The sequence below is a fragment of the Panthera pardus genome, unplaced genomic scaffold (assembly GCF_024362965.1).
Source record: "Panthera pardus isolate Hobbes unplaced genomic scaffold, ASM2436296v1 HiC_scaffold_20, whole genome shotgun sequence".
Classification (NCBI taxonomy): domain Eukaryota; kingdom Metazoa; phylum Chordata; class Mammalia; order Carnivora; family Felidae; genus Panthera; species Panthera pardus.
In genome coordinates this window covers 40132701-40151743 of record NW_026526766.1, presented here as the reverse complement: position 1 = coordinate 40151743, position 19043 = coordinate 40132701, and the positions used below count along the sequence as shown (strand labels likewise).

General features: G+C 39.5%; 1 protein-coding gene across 1 annotated transcript in view; it reads left to right on the top strand.

Annotated features, from left to right (window-relative positions):
• Positions 1 to 16535, top strand: part of TTC39B (tetratricopeptide repeat domain 39B) — a 129978-nt gene extending 113443 nt beyond the window's left edge. The window contains 3 exon segments of the mRNA XM_019415453.2: positions 4016 to 4133; positions 5915 to 6031; positions 9484 to 16535. Of these exon segments, the coding sequence (XP_019270998.2) occupies positions 4016 to 4133; positions 5915 to 6031; positions 9484 to 9574 (326 nt within the window). The 3' untranslated portion in view covers positions 9575 to 16535.
• The last annotated feature ends 2508 nt before the right edge of the window (positions 16536 to 19043 follow it).

The window sequence follows — 19043 nt, the reverse complement described above, 5'->3', positions numbered from 1 at the left end:
GGGGCTCAAACCCACGAACTGTGAGATCGTGACCTGAGCTGAAGTTGGATGCCACCCAGGAGTCCTGAAAAATACTTCATTTTGATTTGAGTGTTATGTCAACATAAAGTTACATCATTTTGAAATTTAGATGAAATGAAACCACATGAAAGTTCACCTTAAAAAATGAGATTTCACAAAATGCACCTTTGTAACATCCATTTGGGCTTTTAAACAAATTTTAGTATTCATTTTTGTTCAACTAATTTGTCTACTTTAAATTAACTTGCTCATTTGAATACTCTTAGATTTTCCATATTCGTTATAGAATTATGATAGGCTAAGAAAACATTGTTCCTGCCAGTAGGGGAGTTATCTAGGATTAAAGCCCACATACCTACAAACCAATTGGGAAAATGGGTATGTTTTTAATAAGTGCATATGTAAAAACCAGGAGGCGAAGGAAAACCTCTTTTTATTAAATGGAGACATTGGTAGACTATCCCCCCATACCGCCCCCAGAAAAGTAGACCAGCTCGTTTCTTGTGTTTTCCCATAAACAAAAGGGTTTTGGTTCAGTACAATGAGTTCTGATACTTGAATGTCTATCCTTTGTAGTACCATGAGAGCCTGGGACCTTTATATAGTAAGAAGTCCTGAGGGACTACTGAGTTTTTCTCTATTTGAGCAGTCTCTTCAGCCTTTACCTCAAAGCTTATTTGGTCCCTTACTAGTTGGGGGACAGATTTAAAGGAGTTAATATTATGTATCAGACTATGCATGTGCAGTACAATAGAGGTTTAGAAAACCAGACTGTTCTCTCCATTCGTTCCTTACTCTTTTTATGATCCGTTGAGATGATGGGCTTAGAGATATTTAAGCAGGGCTAGGGGAAGCTCAGACAGATGCACCGTACTTTGTACAATTCTGTTTTTGTATGTGTTCCCTCTGGGTTAAAAAAAAAAAAAAAAAGTTTTCCTTCCTGAAGATTATCTTTGCCAGATTTTAGACATGAAATTTATGATAATTTCTTCCAGGTCCGTTGTTTTATGCAGGAAAATGACCAGAGTTCCATCTCTGCTCCCTCTTCCTCCCCAGTAGTGACCTTTCAGTAATTAAGCTCTTATCTTTCAGAGCAAGGGGAAAAAGATCCAAAATTGAAAAAAAAAAAAATGAAGTTGTAAAACTGAGGTGTTGGGAATCGAATGTGTTTCTGCTTCTCTTCCTCTTGGCAAGTGTCTCTGAAGTAAAAGATGACAGAGGGTACAGTTGGTGTTCTCGTCTGACAATGCAGTTACGAAAGGCTGGTTATGGATGCAAAGGGAAGGATAAGGTTTAATAAGAGAAAAACACTTGTTAACACGCGTGGAGTCAGTGTCTGCTATTAATTCCGTTAGTGTTCCATTGGAAATCTAACTGAACTCATCATGTAGCCAGAAGTTGGTAGAGTAGTTCTGCTTTGACTACTTGCTTTGTGGAATTATATAGCAAACATGATCAGGGTTACATAAAAGGGAAAATGCTACTCGATGGCTTTTCACTTTCTAAATCTATTCTTAAATTTTTCCTTTGGTGCATTTCAGCTGGTTTCTAAAAAGTTCAGTGTGAATATTTTTGTAGTTTCGGCTTCAAGCTTTCTTTTTCCTCAGCCTGCCCTCTGCTTTATTAAGTTAAGCAGATCTTTTGTGATGAAAATGTGCTTTGGCAGCATTATTGGATATTTTTCTTGGAATATAAAATGGAAATTGTGTGTTGAAATGTTCATCTGTGAACTTGCCCATGAGGTTGAGAATCATGATAAAGCATTCCTATTTTAAGGGAAAATAATCATCTGACAGTGTTCTGTGGTGAGGAAATAGTGGTTTTGCTAAGGTTTTTGGAGGAATGTGGTGTTTTTGAGCCCATTTTCCGTATCCTTAATTCATGATCTAAATAAAAGCTAAGTGTGGCTTTACTGGTACTTCAATTTTCCAGCAAGATTTGCTGTTCCTCAGCAAAACCATCACTCACTGAGCACTAGAATTTTATAAGACAAACTTTCAAAAATGCTAATACAGAACTCAATAGAATGCATAAAAATGATACTAAAAACTAGCATCCAGTATGGTCCCTAAGGGTTCGGTTCTAGGCCTGGGAAGATATTGCTTCTTGTATGTATATTTCAGTGAGCATCCATGCTTAGAAGCATGGATATGTTTGTGTGTGGGGGGAGGGTGGGTAGGGGTTGAAAAATAGTCCTTAATTTTAATAGGAAAGGTAATGTGATATTGATACCTGTGATTTTTCTTGGTGAATGAACTATCAGAGCTTAGAAGCGAGAGGTGAGTGTCAGCTGTTTTTAGCACCTAGAGGTAAAGTGATCCCCTTCCAGTTGGTTGAGTAGCATCATTAACCTCCCATAAACAAGCAGTTTACTAACTAAAACACCAGCGTGTGTTGGTGCACCTGCCTGGCTCAGTTGGAGGCATGTGCGATTCTTAATTTTGGGGTCATGAGTTCGAGCCCCATATGGGGTATAAAGATTACTTAAATAAATAAAACTTAAAAAAAAAACAAACCACACAAACAAATCCCCAAGCCACACCAGCGTGTGTTAATGGTGATTTCTGAGGTTTGTACTGGAAGCAGGAGGATCTCAATATGAGGACTCCCAGGCCTCACTGGTTTGGTTGACTGCCCCTCCAGTCCCCTGTGTTTGTTGTCACAGCTGAGCGTGTAAATTAGCAGTGTGTCTTTGGAATGACTTAGTTGCAGTAACTTGCAAAACCGCCGAATTCCGAAGTGGTAAATGTGAAATGGCTACCTTTGTCAGATTGATGGCATGCATAATATGATTCCTTTTGTTTAACATTCTGTAGCCTTGCACTGTAGGAAGGCAAAGGGTCGTTTTCAAAAGGGAAAACGTGGTGAAAGAAAAACCTTCACATTAGCCTCAAGCAGTTGCAAGTTTTGTGAGGGTTTTAGGTAACTTACATGCACTTCAGAACCATTTTGTCTAATTTTATGACATAATTTCCCCCCAAAAGAACATAACCTGGGAGAATTGATAAGTTGTAAACAGAATGATCTGGAGAGGGCATTCTACTTCCTGAATTTTTAATGGGTGGGAAGCCATCTGCTTCTCCATATGGAAGTGTTATCCGCTTATGCGTGAAGCCAGCACAGTTAGACGCCAGAACCACAGGACGAGGCAGGCTCCTTGCTCCTCACTGCTTTACCTTTTATAGGATTAATAAAGCTCTTGCTTCATTTAGAGTTCAGGTTTCCTATTGTTACATCTAAGGTTACATAACTCCAAGAATGAGCACCTAAAAAAAGATTTTTTTTTTATAATATGTATTTTTTTAGGATCTCAAATATTTTTTTAAAGTTGATTTATTTTGAGAGAGAGAGAGTAAGCAAGCATATGTGTGTATGTATGTTGGGGAGGGGCAGGGAGAGGGAGAGAGAAATCCAAGCAGGCCCCTTGCTAACAGTGCAGAGCCCAACGTGGAGCTCGAATCCAGGAACTGTGCGATCATGACCTGAACCTAAACTAAGAGTTGGAACCAGCCACCCAGGCACCCCTGAGAAAAGATTTTTAAGTGGATAGAGTGAACCCCTTAGTAAATTGGTGTATTAATGTAGTAAACTCTCTATTCTTTTAATTTAAAATATTTTCATTGTATTTTATTAAGTGAAACATAACAAGTGCTAAAAATACTTCCCTTGTGTTTAAATGATACCTCTGAGGAATACCTGCCTGGGTGGCTCATTCGGCTAAACTTCCAACTCTTGGTATCGACTCAGGTCGTGATCTCTCGGTTTGTGAGTTTGAACCCCATGCTGGGCTCCATGCTGACAGCAGGGATCCTGCTTGCGATTCTCTCCCTCTCCCTCTCTCCACCCCTCCCCCACTGGTGCTTACTCTCTCTCAAAATAAATAAATTTGAAAGAAAGATCCCTCTGAAACCAAATAGCTATTAGTTCTGCCTCTTAATTACGATTTTTAAGTGTTTCTCCTTTTGTGTGTGATTTCTGCTTGTTTTGCTTTAAGGTTTGAGCGACTACTCTGTGGACGATGAGTGCCTGGTGAAGCTGCTGAAAGGGTGCTGCCTGAAGAACTTGCAGCGGCCCTTGCAGGCGGAGCTGTGCTTCAACCACGTCATCCAAAGGTACCGACAGACAAGGAAGCCAAGCGGCGTGCGCACCGTGGTTTCCAGGAAGTTGCTGTGAGACAGTGATGGGTTATCTCCTGCTGCTAACATTTCCCTCGGTGTTCCCAGGGAGAGAATCCAGTAGTGTTCTCTTTGTCCTTGGAGAGCAAAGCTATAGACCAAGAAGAACATGGCTGTATGCATTTCCACTGGGTAGTTTAAGCAGAACCCTAAGTTCTGTGAAAACTAAACGCTGTTTTATACGAGAATGTAGGAGGACTGGTCAGGACAGGTGTTCTGATAAGAGGGAAGTGACCATGTCTTTCCCAAATAAGTAATATACTGCTTTAAGGAAACATGTTAAAGAAGTATTCCTTGAGTTCTATTTTACTCGTGCTCCTGGAAGGATCAAAAGGATGACCCATTTGTGCTATGTGTTACGTTTATCGAATCTATAGTGAATTGTTGGCTCATGTGTTTTGTAATTTTGGATCGTGAGCTCCCCTCTTTGGGGTTTTGTCTTGAGACGTCTCTGAGGCTAGGATTGAAGAAGAGTTTCTCTAAAGTGATTTTGCTTTTATTTCTGCCAGATGCCCTCAAAGCAGTTTCAGCCCAGGCCCACTTTCATGTTAATATCATTGCTTAGAGGTCCTTGGATCATTTGGGCCATGTAAATTTGTTTTTTGTTTTTTTTTAATGTTTATTTTTGAGAGAGAGAGAGAGAAAGAGAATGTGCGAGGGAGGGGCAGAGAGAGAGAGAGAGAGAGGGAGACACAGAATCCGAAGCAGGCTCCAGACTCTGAGCTGTCAGCACAGAGCTTGACGTGGGGCTGGAACTCATGAGCCATGAGATCATGACCTGAGCCGCAGATGCTCAACCTACTGAGCCACCCAGGCACCCCAGGGCCATGTAAATTTGAATTGCAAATTCATGTGGGGGCAGGCCTATTGGTTATTAATTTCCCAAGGAATGTGTTTTTTTCCTTCCAACCTGGAGTGCAGGCCAAGGAGCCAACTTCCCTTGTCTTCCTACTATGCTGGGGAGTGGGTTTTTCCAACCTGCCCTTTCTCTGATGGAGTATGGCCCCTGATTTATACAGAGGACTCAGTCTCTGCTCTTATGTGGGCATAAGGCCTCATCTCCCTCATGGACATTGAGATACAAAGCCCTGGTTGATTAAGGCTGAAGCATATCCCAATACTGCTTTGACATCATCCACACACTTAGAGTTCTGACTTTTTTTGTTGTTGTTAGTTTGAGAGTCTTTTCTATGTTCTTGTGAGCCTAGCTATGCATTTGGAAGGGCGTTACTTATATATATTTTTTATTGCTTCCAGATGTTTTATGGTCAGATTTCATAATATTGCTGAAAACAGAAGTGTTGACAACTTCTTTATTGACTTTTTTTAGCCTTATAAAACTTCACTGTATAAAATAATACAATGTTCTTATATCTAAATGGAATCATTTCCTGAACCTGTTCATCTTTTTTAGGAGGATGACCTTGTGTTTTCCAGGGTTAATCTTTGAAGATCTGCATACATTCATATTCCTCAGGGGTGTAAACAACGCTTAGTGCTGGATTTAGATTAAGGATTAAAATAAAAGTTTAATATATTCAAAGCATATTACTTATTGGTATAGTTTGTTAAGTTCTTAGACTTTATAATGACAGTTCTGTCTGGTAATAGGCTTAGTGCTGCACCTGTTTTCTGAGGAATGGGGAAAGTACATGCATTGAAAGGGAACAAGTCGTCTCTTCTGTTAAGACTTAATCACTTTTCATTCATTCTTTTAGTGAAAAGCTACTGAAGTATGACCACTACCTAGTGCCATTTACTCTGTTTGAGTTGGCCTTTTTGTACAAAAGCCAAGGGGAAATTGACAAGGCCATAAAGACCCTAGAAACTGCAAGGTAAGTGGTGATGGCAGCTTTTCCTGCTTGCTGTAGAGTCTGGAATGTCAATACCAGTATAACAGCAGCAGTAATGTTATATACTTAGAGGTTAAAACCTTAATGAAAACTTAGTAATGATGTTACGCTCATGTGTTTTGCTGTAGTTGTGCTATTTCTAACCTTTTTGACTCTGTGACTATTTACAAATATTGTGATTGTGGGAATCTGTATGACAGTTTTCTTTGTTTTTTTTTTAATTTTTTTTTTTTCAATGTTTTTTATTTATTTTTGGGACAGAGAGAGACAGAGCATGAAAGGGGGAGGGGCAGAGAGAGAGGGAGACACAGAATCGGAAACAGGCTCCAGGCTCTGAGCCATCAGCCCAGAGCCCGACGCGGGGCTCGAACTCACGGACCGCGAGATCGTGACCTGGCTGAAGTCGGAGGCTTAACCGACTGCGCCACCCAGGCGCCCCTGTTTTTTTTTTTTTTTTTTAAGTTTTATTTATTTTGAGAGAGAGACAGTGAGTGTATATGCATGTGCGAGTATGGGAGGGGCAGAACGAGAGGGAGAGAGGGAATCCAAGCAGGCTTCAGTGTGGAGCCTGATGTGGGGTTTCAGACTCACAAACTATGAGATCATGACCTGAGCTGAAATCAAGAATTGGATCCCTAACCTACTGAGCCACTGAGGCACCCCTATATGACTGATTCTAACTTATTCTCTTTTGTATTGGGGTTGGCAAACTCTATAAAGGGCCAGATAATAAGTATTTTTGGTTTTACAAAAAATTAAGGTCTCATTGCAACTACTCAACTGTATATGAAAGCAGTCATAGAAGATAATATGTAAATAAATGGGTGTGTCTGGATTTGGCCATTATTTTGGTCATGATTTGCTGACCCTTGGTATATTCAGCCATATCTCTCATTTCCTTGAAGAGCCAGTGATTTGAAGAAGCCCTCGGAAGCTCTCCCTGGCTCTCTTTTCCTTTTGTCTACTGTGGTAATTTCAAAGCACTTTCATTTCTGCTAGACAATGGCTCTCAGACTTGTGATCATGGCTCACTTAGCAGAGACAAAACCCCTGTGGTCTGTTTGACCACAAACCTCTTGAATGCTTCTTACAGTGGAGAAAGAATGACATAATAGCTTTAGGCTATAAACAGCTTAGTGATTCATTGGTTTGTTCATTTACTCAAGTTCAGCAGGTATTCACTGAGCACTTATTTTGTGCCGGACACTAGTAAAGGCTCTAGACAGACAACTATACATAAGCAGGCAACTTACTTAGAGGGAGATGTTGAATAAACAAATAAATAAGAAAAATAGCAATGGTACATGCTTTGCTGAGATTTACAATATGGTACAGAGTCCCTGGGTATTACTTTAGATTGGGTCGAGTCTGGGAGGTTTCCTCGAGGAGGTGATGTTGTAGTTGAGATTCGCATAATTAAAGCCAGTCTTGAGAAGATCGGTCACCAGAAGACTGGGTGGGGAGCATTCCTGGCCGAAGCCACAGCTAGGAAACCTCTAAACTGGGGGGTTGAGCCACTAGGTAGTAAACGATACTTTTTACTGAAATGAGATATACTTAGAAGAGCAGGTTCTGGGAGAGGAGAAAACATACTTCTGTTTGGACCATGGTATTTTGAAGTGCTTGTTAGGTGTCTGTGTGGAGATGGTGAGTTGGCAGTACAAGCATGGAGTTCAGTGCAAACGTCAAGGCCAAGTATAGAGATTTCAAAGTCACCAGCACAAGAGACAGTGATATTTGAAGCCACGATACTTGATGAAACCATTTTGGGAAAATTATAAAGCTAGAGAAAGAGGTCCAGCACAGCGCCTTGGGATACGCCATCATTTTAGAGATTAAACAATAAGATTCAGAAGAAGTGGCCAGTGAGTAAGGAAGACATCCAGGAAAGCCAAGCGAGCAAAGTGTTCCAAAGAGAAGACAGTGGTCAGTTGTGATCAGGGCTGCTGAGAGGCCAGGCAAGCTGAGTCCAGAGAACTTGGCAGCATGAAGATCAAGTGACTTTGACCAGTGAGGGGAGAAAATGGAGTCAGCTGCTTCAGGCCATTTTCAGGATGTTTTGCTGTGAATAAAGCATAGTAATGAGGAAGAAGCTTTGGGGGCATCATGGAGCTGAGAGAGGCTGCTACTGCTGCTGCCTTTTTTTTTTTTTTTTTAAAGGGTGATATCTGAGTGAGTCACTTTTAAAGCTAATTTGTTGAGAGTGAGAATGACTCATATTTCAGCTGACATGTATGTATCTTCAAATCTAGCTATTGGAAAATTAGAGACTATAATTACTGTCGTTCGAAGTATCCGTTATTTGGACACACTTGGTGTTACCTAAGGAATGCACAGTAAGACAAATTTATAATGATGAAAATAAGACTGGTAAGTCACCACTAAACGGGAAGACCATCAGCAATCAAAAGTCACCACCAGCTCCAGCCAGTGCTGATGATGCCTCTGTAAACGGACTTCCTGGACATTTTGGGACTGTCAGCTGTCTGCACTTTCCCTTATGTAGTTGGAGCTTCGCAGAGTTGCCAAAGTTAGTGACCAGACCTTTAGGAAACTATCCAGTTACATCCTTTGGTAAACTCTAGTAAGATGTTGATTCAGTTTATGAATAATAACCCATATTGTGAATAAATAATAACCCTAATCACGGTTACCATTAAGTAGTTCTTAGACCTGTGTACAATGAAGAGCTATAGAAAGAAATGACTGCCACTGAAAGGAAGGAGTTACAGCTTGCCCATGGACCAGGGCGGTGTGTGAAAGTAGGAGCCCAAAGTCGAAGCCATTCTGTTGTGCTGATTCTTAGCAATCCTAGCAGACAGAAGTGACCATGAATCATCTAATAAACAGAGTTGTCAGCGAATCCGTGGATTCTTATGGCCCCTTCTGACCTTGTCACACAATAATTATTGGCCAAACCATTGTTACTTGCCTGTGGAGAATAGGAGTAATTGTGGTGTCACCACATCATGTGGCTGTCTTTGTTGTAGTTGTTGCATGAGCGTTTCAGAATGATTTTTTTTTTTTTTTGAGGGGGTGGGGAAGTGGTGATTGATGACGTTCACCCGAGGCTGCCTTAAAAATTCCTGGTTTAGAAAAGGAGCTCAACTATTTAGGAATAATAGTTCACAGAATATACGAAACCCTCTTCATAAGCTTCTTGCCTCGTTTGTCAATGGCTTGCTCATTAAATAGAACCTTGCTACTCAAAGTATGACTTTCAAATCACTGCCAGGAGACTTCTAGAAATATAGACTATTGCCATCCTCCTTCCCCCACAGGATCAGAATCTACATTTCCCCAAGATCTGCTGTTAATGCCTATTCAAGTTTGGAAGCAAATAAGTAATGAAGATGAGAAGAAGGGGAGATGGTGGTATTGCCCTTGGATATGAAGGAATTTTGACATTACAATTTTATTGTTATTGTCTTTAGAAACAACTACAAAGATTACTCCATGGAGTCCAGACTACACTTTCGAATTCAGGCAGCTCTTCACCTGTGGAAAAAAACTTCCTCAGATTGATCAGAACATGAAGGATGGAATTTTCCCTCAGCACCGGCATCTGCTGTAGATCAGGCCTTTCATTAAAGTGGAAAAGTGATCTTGCGAATGAGAGACAAAAAACTAATTTTATTGTCAATATTTTCTATCATCTCTGTGGTTTACTGTTGATCTGTGTCTGTGTGTTTTTTTTTTTTTCCTATGAAACGATGTTCAATATCGAGTACTGTCTAGAAAATTCTTATATTTTGCCTCTCCGAAAAGAATTTCATATTAGATTTGAATTGGAGAGTGAAGAAGTCTTTTAAAGGACTCACAAAATAATGAAGTCTAATTAGATTATTTATTTTTTTAATGTGGTAATTAATGTTTAAGTAGCAAATGGCTTATAAGTTGAGCCATTTTTAGGTTTGTTGGTCAGAGATATTTTGTTGCTTAGTATTTAAATGTAAGAGGGGAAATAAAAATCACCTACATTCAAAAAAGATTAACAATAACCTGAAGTGTCCTGAATAAGACAAGCAATGGGTGTGAATAGGGACAGGATAATGTCCTTAATAGGATGAAGGGAACTATATCTAGAAAAGATGGTGACATATTAGGTTTTGTTTTGTTTTGTTTTTTATTCTTCATGTATGTTAAAGGTAGTGACATTTTTGAGAGACTACCCTTTTTTTTTGAATGTACTTAAGTCTGTTATAATAACAAAATTCAAAAAACTAAAGGGAAGATAAGTCATATTTTAGAAATTATCCTCAACCTTAGCAATGAGAGTCTACAATACATATGTTGGTTATTTTTGTCTATAGGAAGTAAATTTCCTGCTGCTTTAAACGATATGTAAAATATCAATAATTTTTATACTCGTGATGTTGGTGAGTGAGATCTAATTTTCTAATCTCTCTAGCACTGTGATGGTTCCTTGTAAATATCCGGACTGTGCTTCGTCCTTGAACTAGGAAACACAATCAGGACAGGATGCAGCGGAGAGCCTGGCTCTGCTACTGATTAGCAGTCATTGGGGTGACCTTTAGGGAGCCCCCTGCTCTCTGAATCAGTGTATTTTCCTCATCTGTGAAATGGCAAAAGCACAGATGTCTTTCTAGGTCTCTCTCAGTTTTATAACGGTCAGTCTGTGTATTAGGTATTTTCAGCAAACAATGTCAAACTGTTCAGCCCAAACTATTTCCACAAAGTATGTGTCCTATTTTGCAGTCATCACTGTCTGCCCCCACTTCCGCCATTTGTATGTACTGGGGCTAATAACAAGATGGCATCCAGGGCGAGGAAAGACAATTCATGGATCCATGGATCAGGGTTTTGTCCTATTTCTATTCTGTGTTGAAGAATAACTTACATGGAAGCTGGAAGCCTCTGCAGTTTAACAGAAACAGCCCCAGATTGGGAGTCAGGAGCCCGTCTCTGTTAGTCCGTTGTTCCTTGACATGGAGCAAGTCTCATCCTTTCTGGGACTCAGTCTCCCCAGTGGGGATAGCAGCGCAGTGCTTGGTGCTTGCGACGGCTCGATTAGATAATGCATATGATGGCTTTTTGTAAACTGTGAGAGGCTATGGGTTGCTGTAATAATTCTGATTTTTATGCACTGATTACAATATCAACACAAAAGTATTGGCCGAGTTTGTGGTCTCTGATGTAAAATGAAAGAAATGTGTGAAATTCAGACACCTTTAAATTTATTCATGTGTCTGGCATAACCCAGATTATGAACTTGCTCGTTACTGTTTGTTTCCTGCTACGTAATTCTGTACCTAGCAGGTATTTGGTCTTGTTTTCTTATAAGGTACTAATTCTTGACCAATGCTGAGGCTGTCTTTCCGACGGAAAATGATTAATATAACTTGAGTCAGAGTACTAGCCCTTCAGGAGCATGTTGGTAGCTGTCCTGTGTTATTAATACGAATTACATAGCTTTACTTGGGGTCCAGGCGAGAGGAAATGGAATGAACTGCTATTATAATGTCAGCAGTGGAAAATATGTTTAATAATTATTTTGTATATACTTGAGAAGTAGTTTATAAATCCTTTTGAAGAGCTTTGGTAGCATTATTTTTTTAAAGTATAAACTCCCATATTCTATTGTTTTTGTGAGAAGCAGCAGGTCACAGCCAATGTCAGTGAAGACTTCTCTTTCTGGGGTAATATAAAAAAATATATAAGTTAATATTGGTTTTTTTTTATTTTATTTTAATTCTTCACTGCCAAACAACTGTAAAAGAAATTCCTAGCTCCCGTTAAAATTTTTTCCCTTGTTATTTTTGTTTCTTATTTTGTTTATATTTTTCCTTCCTATTCTTTTTATGGTTATCTGGTAATGTGGATAGTGTATCCAATGAATGTTTAAGTGTTGTACTATCATTAATGCTACAAATATTTACCTGTTTCCCGTCCTGTTTAAGATGCCATGGTGGCATCAGTTTCATGTTACATCAGCTAATACTGCATTTTTGGAGTTATTTTGGATTCAGGGTGCTTTGTGAAGAATGAGTGCTGAAGTGACAATATTTTATCTAATGTTTTGAGGGGCATATGTGATGGGTTTGGGCTGCCAATGTGTCTGACAGTTTGTGCAATTTGTGTAGTTTTTGGTATAATTTTCTTTCTTCCTTTTCTCTAAATGGAGAGCCAGGGTTCTGATTAGTGCTGTATACATTTAAGACTCAAGTAGAGGTTATGCTTTGTAGGATTGGTGACAAGGAAGGCGTGATTTCCGCTTGATAATTAATGGAAGATTAACTTCATCAACTCTTACATGGACATGTATTTTAATGTGTCTGTGCTTCTTGTGGATACAGGGTCTCAAGGTACATAGGAAAAGGAAGGTCGTCGATTCTGTTTCTTCTGCACGTGGGGTAGAAACTGTAGGGAGATGAATTTCCAAATAATCAGCACCAAGGAAGATTTTTAATCATTGAAGCAATCTGTCACTGTAACTATCTCTTTTGCAAAGGAGGAAGTTTAGCAGAGCTATGTGTCATTCCTACTTGGCCTGGAAACTTATGGTTGAACTTAGAGGTCACTCTAATGAGTCTTTGATGAGAGCTTCAAATCAGTGCGATGTGTATATAAAGAAGGCGGCTTCCCCCCTTTTGAAGGCTAATGGGTCTTCTCTTGAAGCTACTTGTAGATGTAGTTACATTGTGGTAGGGACTAATCGTCCCTACAGTCATCATGATTCTACTTCTCATCCTTCCTTTTAAAGTAGGTCTCCCAATGTTTTGCAATAATGGTTTTTCTTCCTTTGGACACACTGAAAATAATAATTACAAAAAGGTCTTTGTGACTAACTTGAAAAATTTCTGGAGTTACTCTGATTAATTCTTTATTGATTTCCATTTTTACATATGTGTTTTTTCTCTTAGTTATTCTCTCCATATTTACAAATCATAAATTCAAATGCATTTAGTTAAAATGAGTTAAGGAGGATGCCAGCGATCGTTTAGATGCCCTAAGATATTATAATTCATAGGGCCTGGGATGAATCTTGGGAAATGATCTCCTCCCCTCACTCAACTTCTGGATAGTGGTGTTTCTCCTTCAGTCCTGCTCTGTCTGGCATAGTAACCACTGGCCACGTGGGACTATTGAGCACTCAAAACGTGGCTAGTGGCTTGTGTTGGAATGATGCTGAGTGTTGGGGAGTGCTCCTCTATACATGCTGTGGTTCTGTTTAAAGTAAAGGCCTCCCAAGGGCATGCTTCCTGGAGTTCTGGCTTTCCCTTGCTGTCTACTGTGATCACCCAATCACTACAGTTACATTTTCAGTTCTGGCTCAAATATATGTATATATATATATCTGTGGGGTTTGCTTTTTCTGTTCAAGTGCCCATAAACTTTCATCTCATCATTGATCAGGGTCATCTTTGATCCTTCTCCACGCTCTCAGAGCTCCATAAATACTACATCGAGACCATATTTTTAACATTATTCTTTTAATCCGATTTTAGAGACATTCCTTCTTTTTTCAGATGCAGTAGCACAAGCCATTCGAGTTGTGCTCACCTTTGCGATGTTAGTAGATTTTATGATTAAAATAACATTTTCTAAGGTTAACATTATTCTGAAAAATGTGGTGGCCTTTCCAATCCCTGTATATTATTAGTGTTTCAACATTGACTCAGCTATGCTAATATGACCATTTAAGGAATATTAGGCACTAGTTACTCACTTAGAGAATAATTTGGCAGATAGTTTATTTAAAGTTATATATTTTATGGGGCACCTGGGTGGCTCAGTCGGTTAAGCAGCCGACTTCAGCTCAGGTCATTATCTCGCAAGCTGTGGGTTCAAGCCCCGTGTCAGGCTCTGTGCCGACAGCTCAGAGCCTGGAGCCTGCTTCAGATTCTGTGTCTCCCTCTCTCTCTGCCCCTCCCCTGATTGCTCTCTGTCTCTCTCCCCAAAATAATAAACATTAAAAAAAGAATTTTAAGTTCTATATTTTAAGCCTTTTACTGCCTATTATTAATATTTTTAATGTGTATGTTTATTTAAGTGTTACATATTCACATACCTGACATATTTTTAATCTCTTTAGACATGTCTAGATCAGATGGGTAGATCGATAGAAAATAGCTTATAAATACTAAGTAGACAATATTTTATCCTGCTCTTTCAGAAAGGGTGAAGGATTTCCTCCAGATTGTCTCCCCTCCTCCAGACCAGTTATTCACATATTGTTCCTTTTGTATTATATTGCTTATTGTGAAACCTCATTCCTGCTTCCCCATTGTTGGTAGTTTTATCTTTTTCCCTCTGCTGTTAGAATTCATCGTGAGAGCAAATACCCTCTCTGTCGAGCAGTTGCTATCTGATTTTGATGGCATTGAAGTCCATTCCAGTCTGTTTATAACTTCAAAACTATAGAAAGAAATGACGCGGGGACTATTTTTGTGGGTTCAGAAGGCTGAGCAGGTTCTTGGCCTGATCTATCCCAGAGGGGTGTGTGGATCTAACTTCGGAGGAAGTCCAAGCCCCATTTTGTCCAGTTTACAAATGTATCAGCACAGCAGTACTGTATGTAGTACGACCCTGCCTGGACCTTACAGTATCCACCTCACTATATTTAATGCCTACAGATCAGATATTTAATAGGAAATCTCAAGGTACTTTATAATACCAAACTTCATGAAGTAAAACTTGTTGCATATTAATATACAATACACCTTGTAGGTTAATCCAGTAGTTCTTAGAAACATACAATTTAAATGATGAATGTAAGGGATGCTGGCATATCCCAGTGGGAGCTTTTGTTTTATTGCTGCTTAGTATTTTCTAGTAAATTTGTTTTAATTATTGGTAGTCTGTTTGCCATCACTTAGGAAAAAAAAAAAAAAAGTTCGTCTCAGTGTAACAGAACTGATAGCCAGAGAAATTGGATACAACGGACATGTTAAAGAATATTGCTTATCGTTTTAGTTTTAAAGCAGTTAGGTTATTTTGAAATGCTGGAAGTTCTTCCTCAATGTGAAGGGATGACATTCCCTGCTTGGGAAATCATAGAGACATATTAATTCCTTCTTATATTTATTGGAACCAAGTGTCCGGGTTAGTAAACAAGTTTAAACAATTTTCATTAATTACTTCTTTTTTTTTTTTTTACCTGAAATGATTTTATTCTTCATAGTAGACAGTTGCTTTCTATACAGTGATTTATTTTTTTAAGAAAAGAATTTACATGAAAAAAGACATTATGGTAAACAGTATAAATCTTAGGGTATTGATTTAATGGTTGAAGAAAACAGTAGCGTTGGGTACGGTTTTTTTCTTTTTTTCTTTTTTTTAAATATGAAACTTATTGTCAAATTGGTTTCCATACAACACCCAGTGCTCATAGCGTTGGGTCTTTGATTTGCAAAAGGAGAACACGTGTTCCATTGATATGTGCTGTCCGGAAAAATTACTTCATTCTTACCAGCACGTCGCATTCTCAGCTTGTCTAAAGGGGAAAATTTTATAAGGAAGTAGCTCATTCCTTATTATTTTTTCCCTTTGCTAACTGTTGACATCCAAACACCTGAAGGAATTACAGCTGAGGCAATCATATGCTAGCGTTTTAAATATTTGTTTGCAGATATTCATAGAACTCTTGAATTTTTTGGTGTAAGTTGCTAAATCAGATGTAAAGGTAAAATATATATTTAATAAGTGAGAAGTATTATTTTATTACTGAAATTTATTTCTAAAGCAAATTTATTTTGTAGGTATTTCACTGAGGAAATTTTACTTTGCCTTAAAACACAAACAAAATCAACCTGTCTTGTGCTCTGCTTACCTAAGAACCCTTAATGTTACCTTGATATGTAGATCGATTTTTAAATTCTTGGAAAATGTGTATTTTTCACTTTTATTTGGATTAAACAAAAATAGTTAGAGGTCATAGACTTTGTAAATCAGTGTATGCTATGGTTTCTTGTTGAATCATCTAAACTACCCGTACGTACTTTATAATTCAATGTTTTATTAGTAAAAATTGCCAACATTTTATCTCCCTCTTTCTCTTCTCATTACACTTGAACTTAGTTTCCTATCTTTTCCATTCCCAGTGGTCACAGTTTTACAGAGCAAAACATTTTTAGAAATTGAAGATGTGTGAGTTCTATGTAAGATGAATGTGTGAGTAGCATCCATCTGCTGGTCAAATAGACATTGGATCTGGTACCAGAAAATGAAATAGATTGTGGCTATAAAAGCATTTTATCAATATAAGTCAGGCAGAAAGAAGAAAACTGTGAACCCCTGGTATTTTTCATGTAAACACTGTGTTCCCAATGAGTATTTGCTTGCCGATTCTGTTAATGTTATCACCCGTGGCTTGTAAGCTAATGCTGATATGACATCCACATTTTCAACATGAAGACAACAGTTCCTGTAGCATATTTTTAACATTAAGACATTTTTGAAAACAGATGTCATCTTCGAAGTTGTATTTTTAAGTGCAAATAAATCCTCCCAACTTGAAAGTCAACACGCTCTATTTCTCGTTCCTCAGTATTACAGAACACTCTGCGTTACTAGATGCATGTTTGAATTACCAGGTACTCTCGGAATTCTATATTCTCATTGCTGCAACTGGCCTACCTACAACATGCAATTGAATTGTGATACCGTCTTTTACGTACCTTTCGCTTGATGAAGTTACAGTCTCATTATGGTTGGTCTACGGGTAAAAGCTGTACACAACACCTGTTGCTGGTCTTTAATTGTAGCGTGATGTACACTTAGAGTTTTCTTTCTTGATAAGACTTTAGAACCGTTTCAGGCAAATGGGAAGGTCTCTCTTTCTGCCATGTTCTTGGCTGAGCACGAGACATGAAGGGAGAAATGGGATGGTACGGTTGTCTTGAGGGAGGATTACCTTGTCTTTCATCTTTTTTTATCATCTGTTTCATAGTTGGGAGATTCAGATTGGCTGCTGATACGTTAGTTTAAGGAGGAATCGTTAGCATTCAGTGTAACACAGTGGAGAAGAATTGGTCTCTGAGAATCAGGAGGTCTGTATTTGAGGCTGAATTTGGCTGGGTAATGGCAAGTGATCCTCCTCTCCAGCAACTTAACTTCTCTGAGCTTTGCCTAACCCCACCATTAAATGGGGACAATTTCACTACCTCCTTTGGCGAGAAGGTGTGAAAGAACCACAAAGGGCTGATCTAGTGTAAAATGCTTTCTTCTACTCCTTTAGATGAGTTAGGGTAAGTTAATATCTGTCACAACATAGGGTAAGTTAATATCTGTGACAACATAGGTGTTCCTGCCAGTGGGTGGCTTTTCTTGTGATTCAGTAACCCAAGTTCATTGTCTTGGGGCTCTGTTGTCTTCAATCCATGGCTGGTAAGGTCACTCTGTCCTTTTGCATCAAGCTGCTGAAGCTGGAGGGTTGTGAGAGGGGGGTGGCGCACATGATCTGTTCACATTCCATTGGCTGGAGCTCAGTCACCTTGCTTCACCTAGTGACAAAAGAGGCAGAAAAATGTAGTCTGCGGTCTCAGGGTAAAAGAGAAAATGGGTATCGCCAGCAGTTGGCATGTCTCTGCCACATTCCCATTTGGGCTGGATCCACCGTGGTTCTCCTAGCGTGGCCCATGCTTTCACAGTTGTCTTTGTTGTCCTTTGACATATGGGATTTTACAAAGTCGGGAATGCATTCGTTACAGCTCTTTGGATGGGAATAAAATCAGCTTGAGCTAGTTTAAAACCAACAATTCTAGGAAACATATAATACATGGGTAAAGGGTGTCTCAGGGAACCCGGGGGCAGGAATGTGAGAGATCTTCAGGAAGTATTTGAATTCGGAATAAAAAGCTTTAGAGATCATTTTTGCTCTGTCTCCTATGCATCTACTTCCTTCTCAGCAGATGAACCTCTGCTAGTGGTCCATGGGCTGCACGATGAGAGGAACATGACTATGGCAAAGGCTTGTGTTTCTGTCATGTGCCATCTCTGCTTCAGGCCAGCGAGGGATCCACTCCACACCGTCCTCACGCGGGGCCCTGGGCTGCCGCAGTCTCCACCCTCCGCCATGAGAGTGGGAAGAGAGCAGGGTATATGGGAATTGGCTCTTTTTTTTGCTTCTAGTTTTTGTTTAAATTCCAGTTGGTTAACATACAGTGTAACCTGTATGTTTATGTTTCTATGAGTTGGCTCTTAAAGCATCCACCTGAAAGTGACACATAGTTCATGTTCAAAGCATATCTTAGAACTTTACTTAACTTCAGCTGGGCAGGAAAGCACAATGCTCTCATGTGCCTGGAAGAAGTGCCAGAAATAGTTGGTGACCGCCACAGTCCAGATACTTGGTCTGTTCTCCTTCCTTCACAGAAAATACACTCATTGCTGCCTGAAGGGAGATAATCCCCACATCCCATCCAATCGTGGCATCTCATGACATGCCCTGCCGTCTGTTTCAAGTCCAAATGTAGTTCCAATTCATCGGGATACCATGAACTAAAATGTTTTTTGCCCTCTACACACAACTTACATACCGGTTGAGCAGAGGCAGGATAACCCCAATAGAGACTCCCACTCTGACTGTGAAAAGTGAAGCATGGGAAACACATAACAAACATTGGTCTGTTACAAAATCCCGCATTTTGAGTCTCCCTATCTGGGGAGTGGAGAATGCTTTTTGCTTAGGCCTTCATCTCATTTCCTGGGAGTATCGCCCTTGTCTGTTGTTTTCTGTGACATCTGGTTTCGCTTTCTGAGAGGTTCTTTATTTTCCGTGATTTCCTTGTCCACATCTCAAGTGGTTATCAGGGAAATTGCCCTCCTTAGGAACTGAGCAACTTTCTCAGTCCTTTTCTTGCCTCGTGATGAGGCCAAAGGATCTTTTTTCTTTTTTTAAGTTTATTTATTTTGAGAGGGAGGGAGAGGAGAGAGAGGGCAAGCATGGGGAGGGGCAGAGAGAGAGGAGGGGAGAGAGAGAATCCCAAGCAGGCTCTGCACTGGCAGCACAGAACCCAATGCGGGGCTTGAA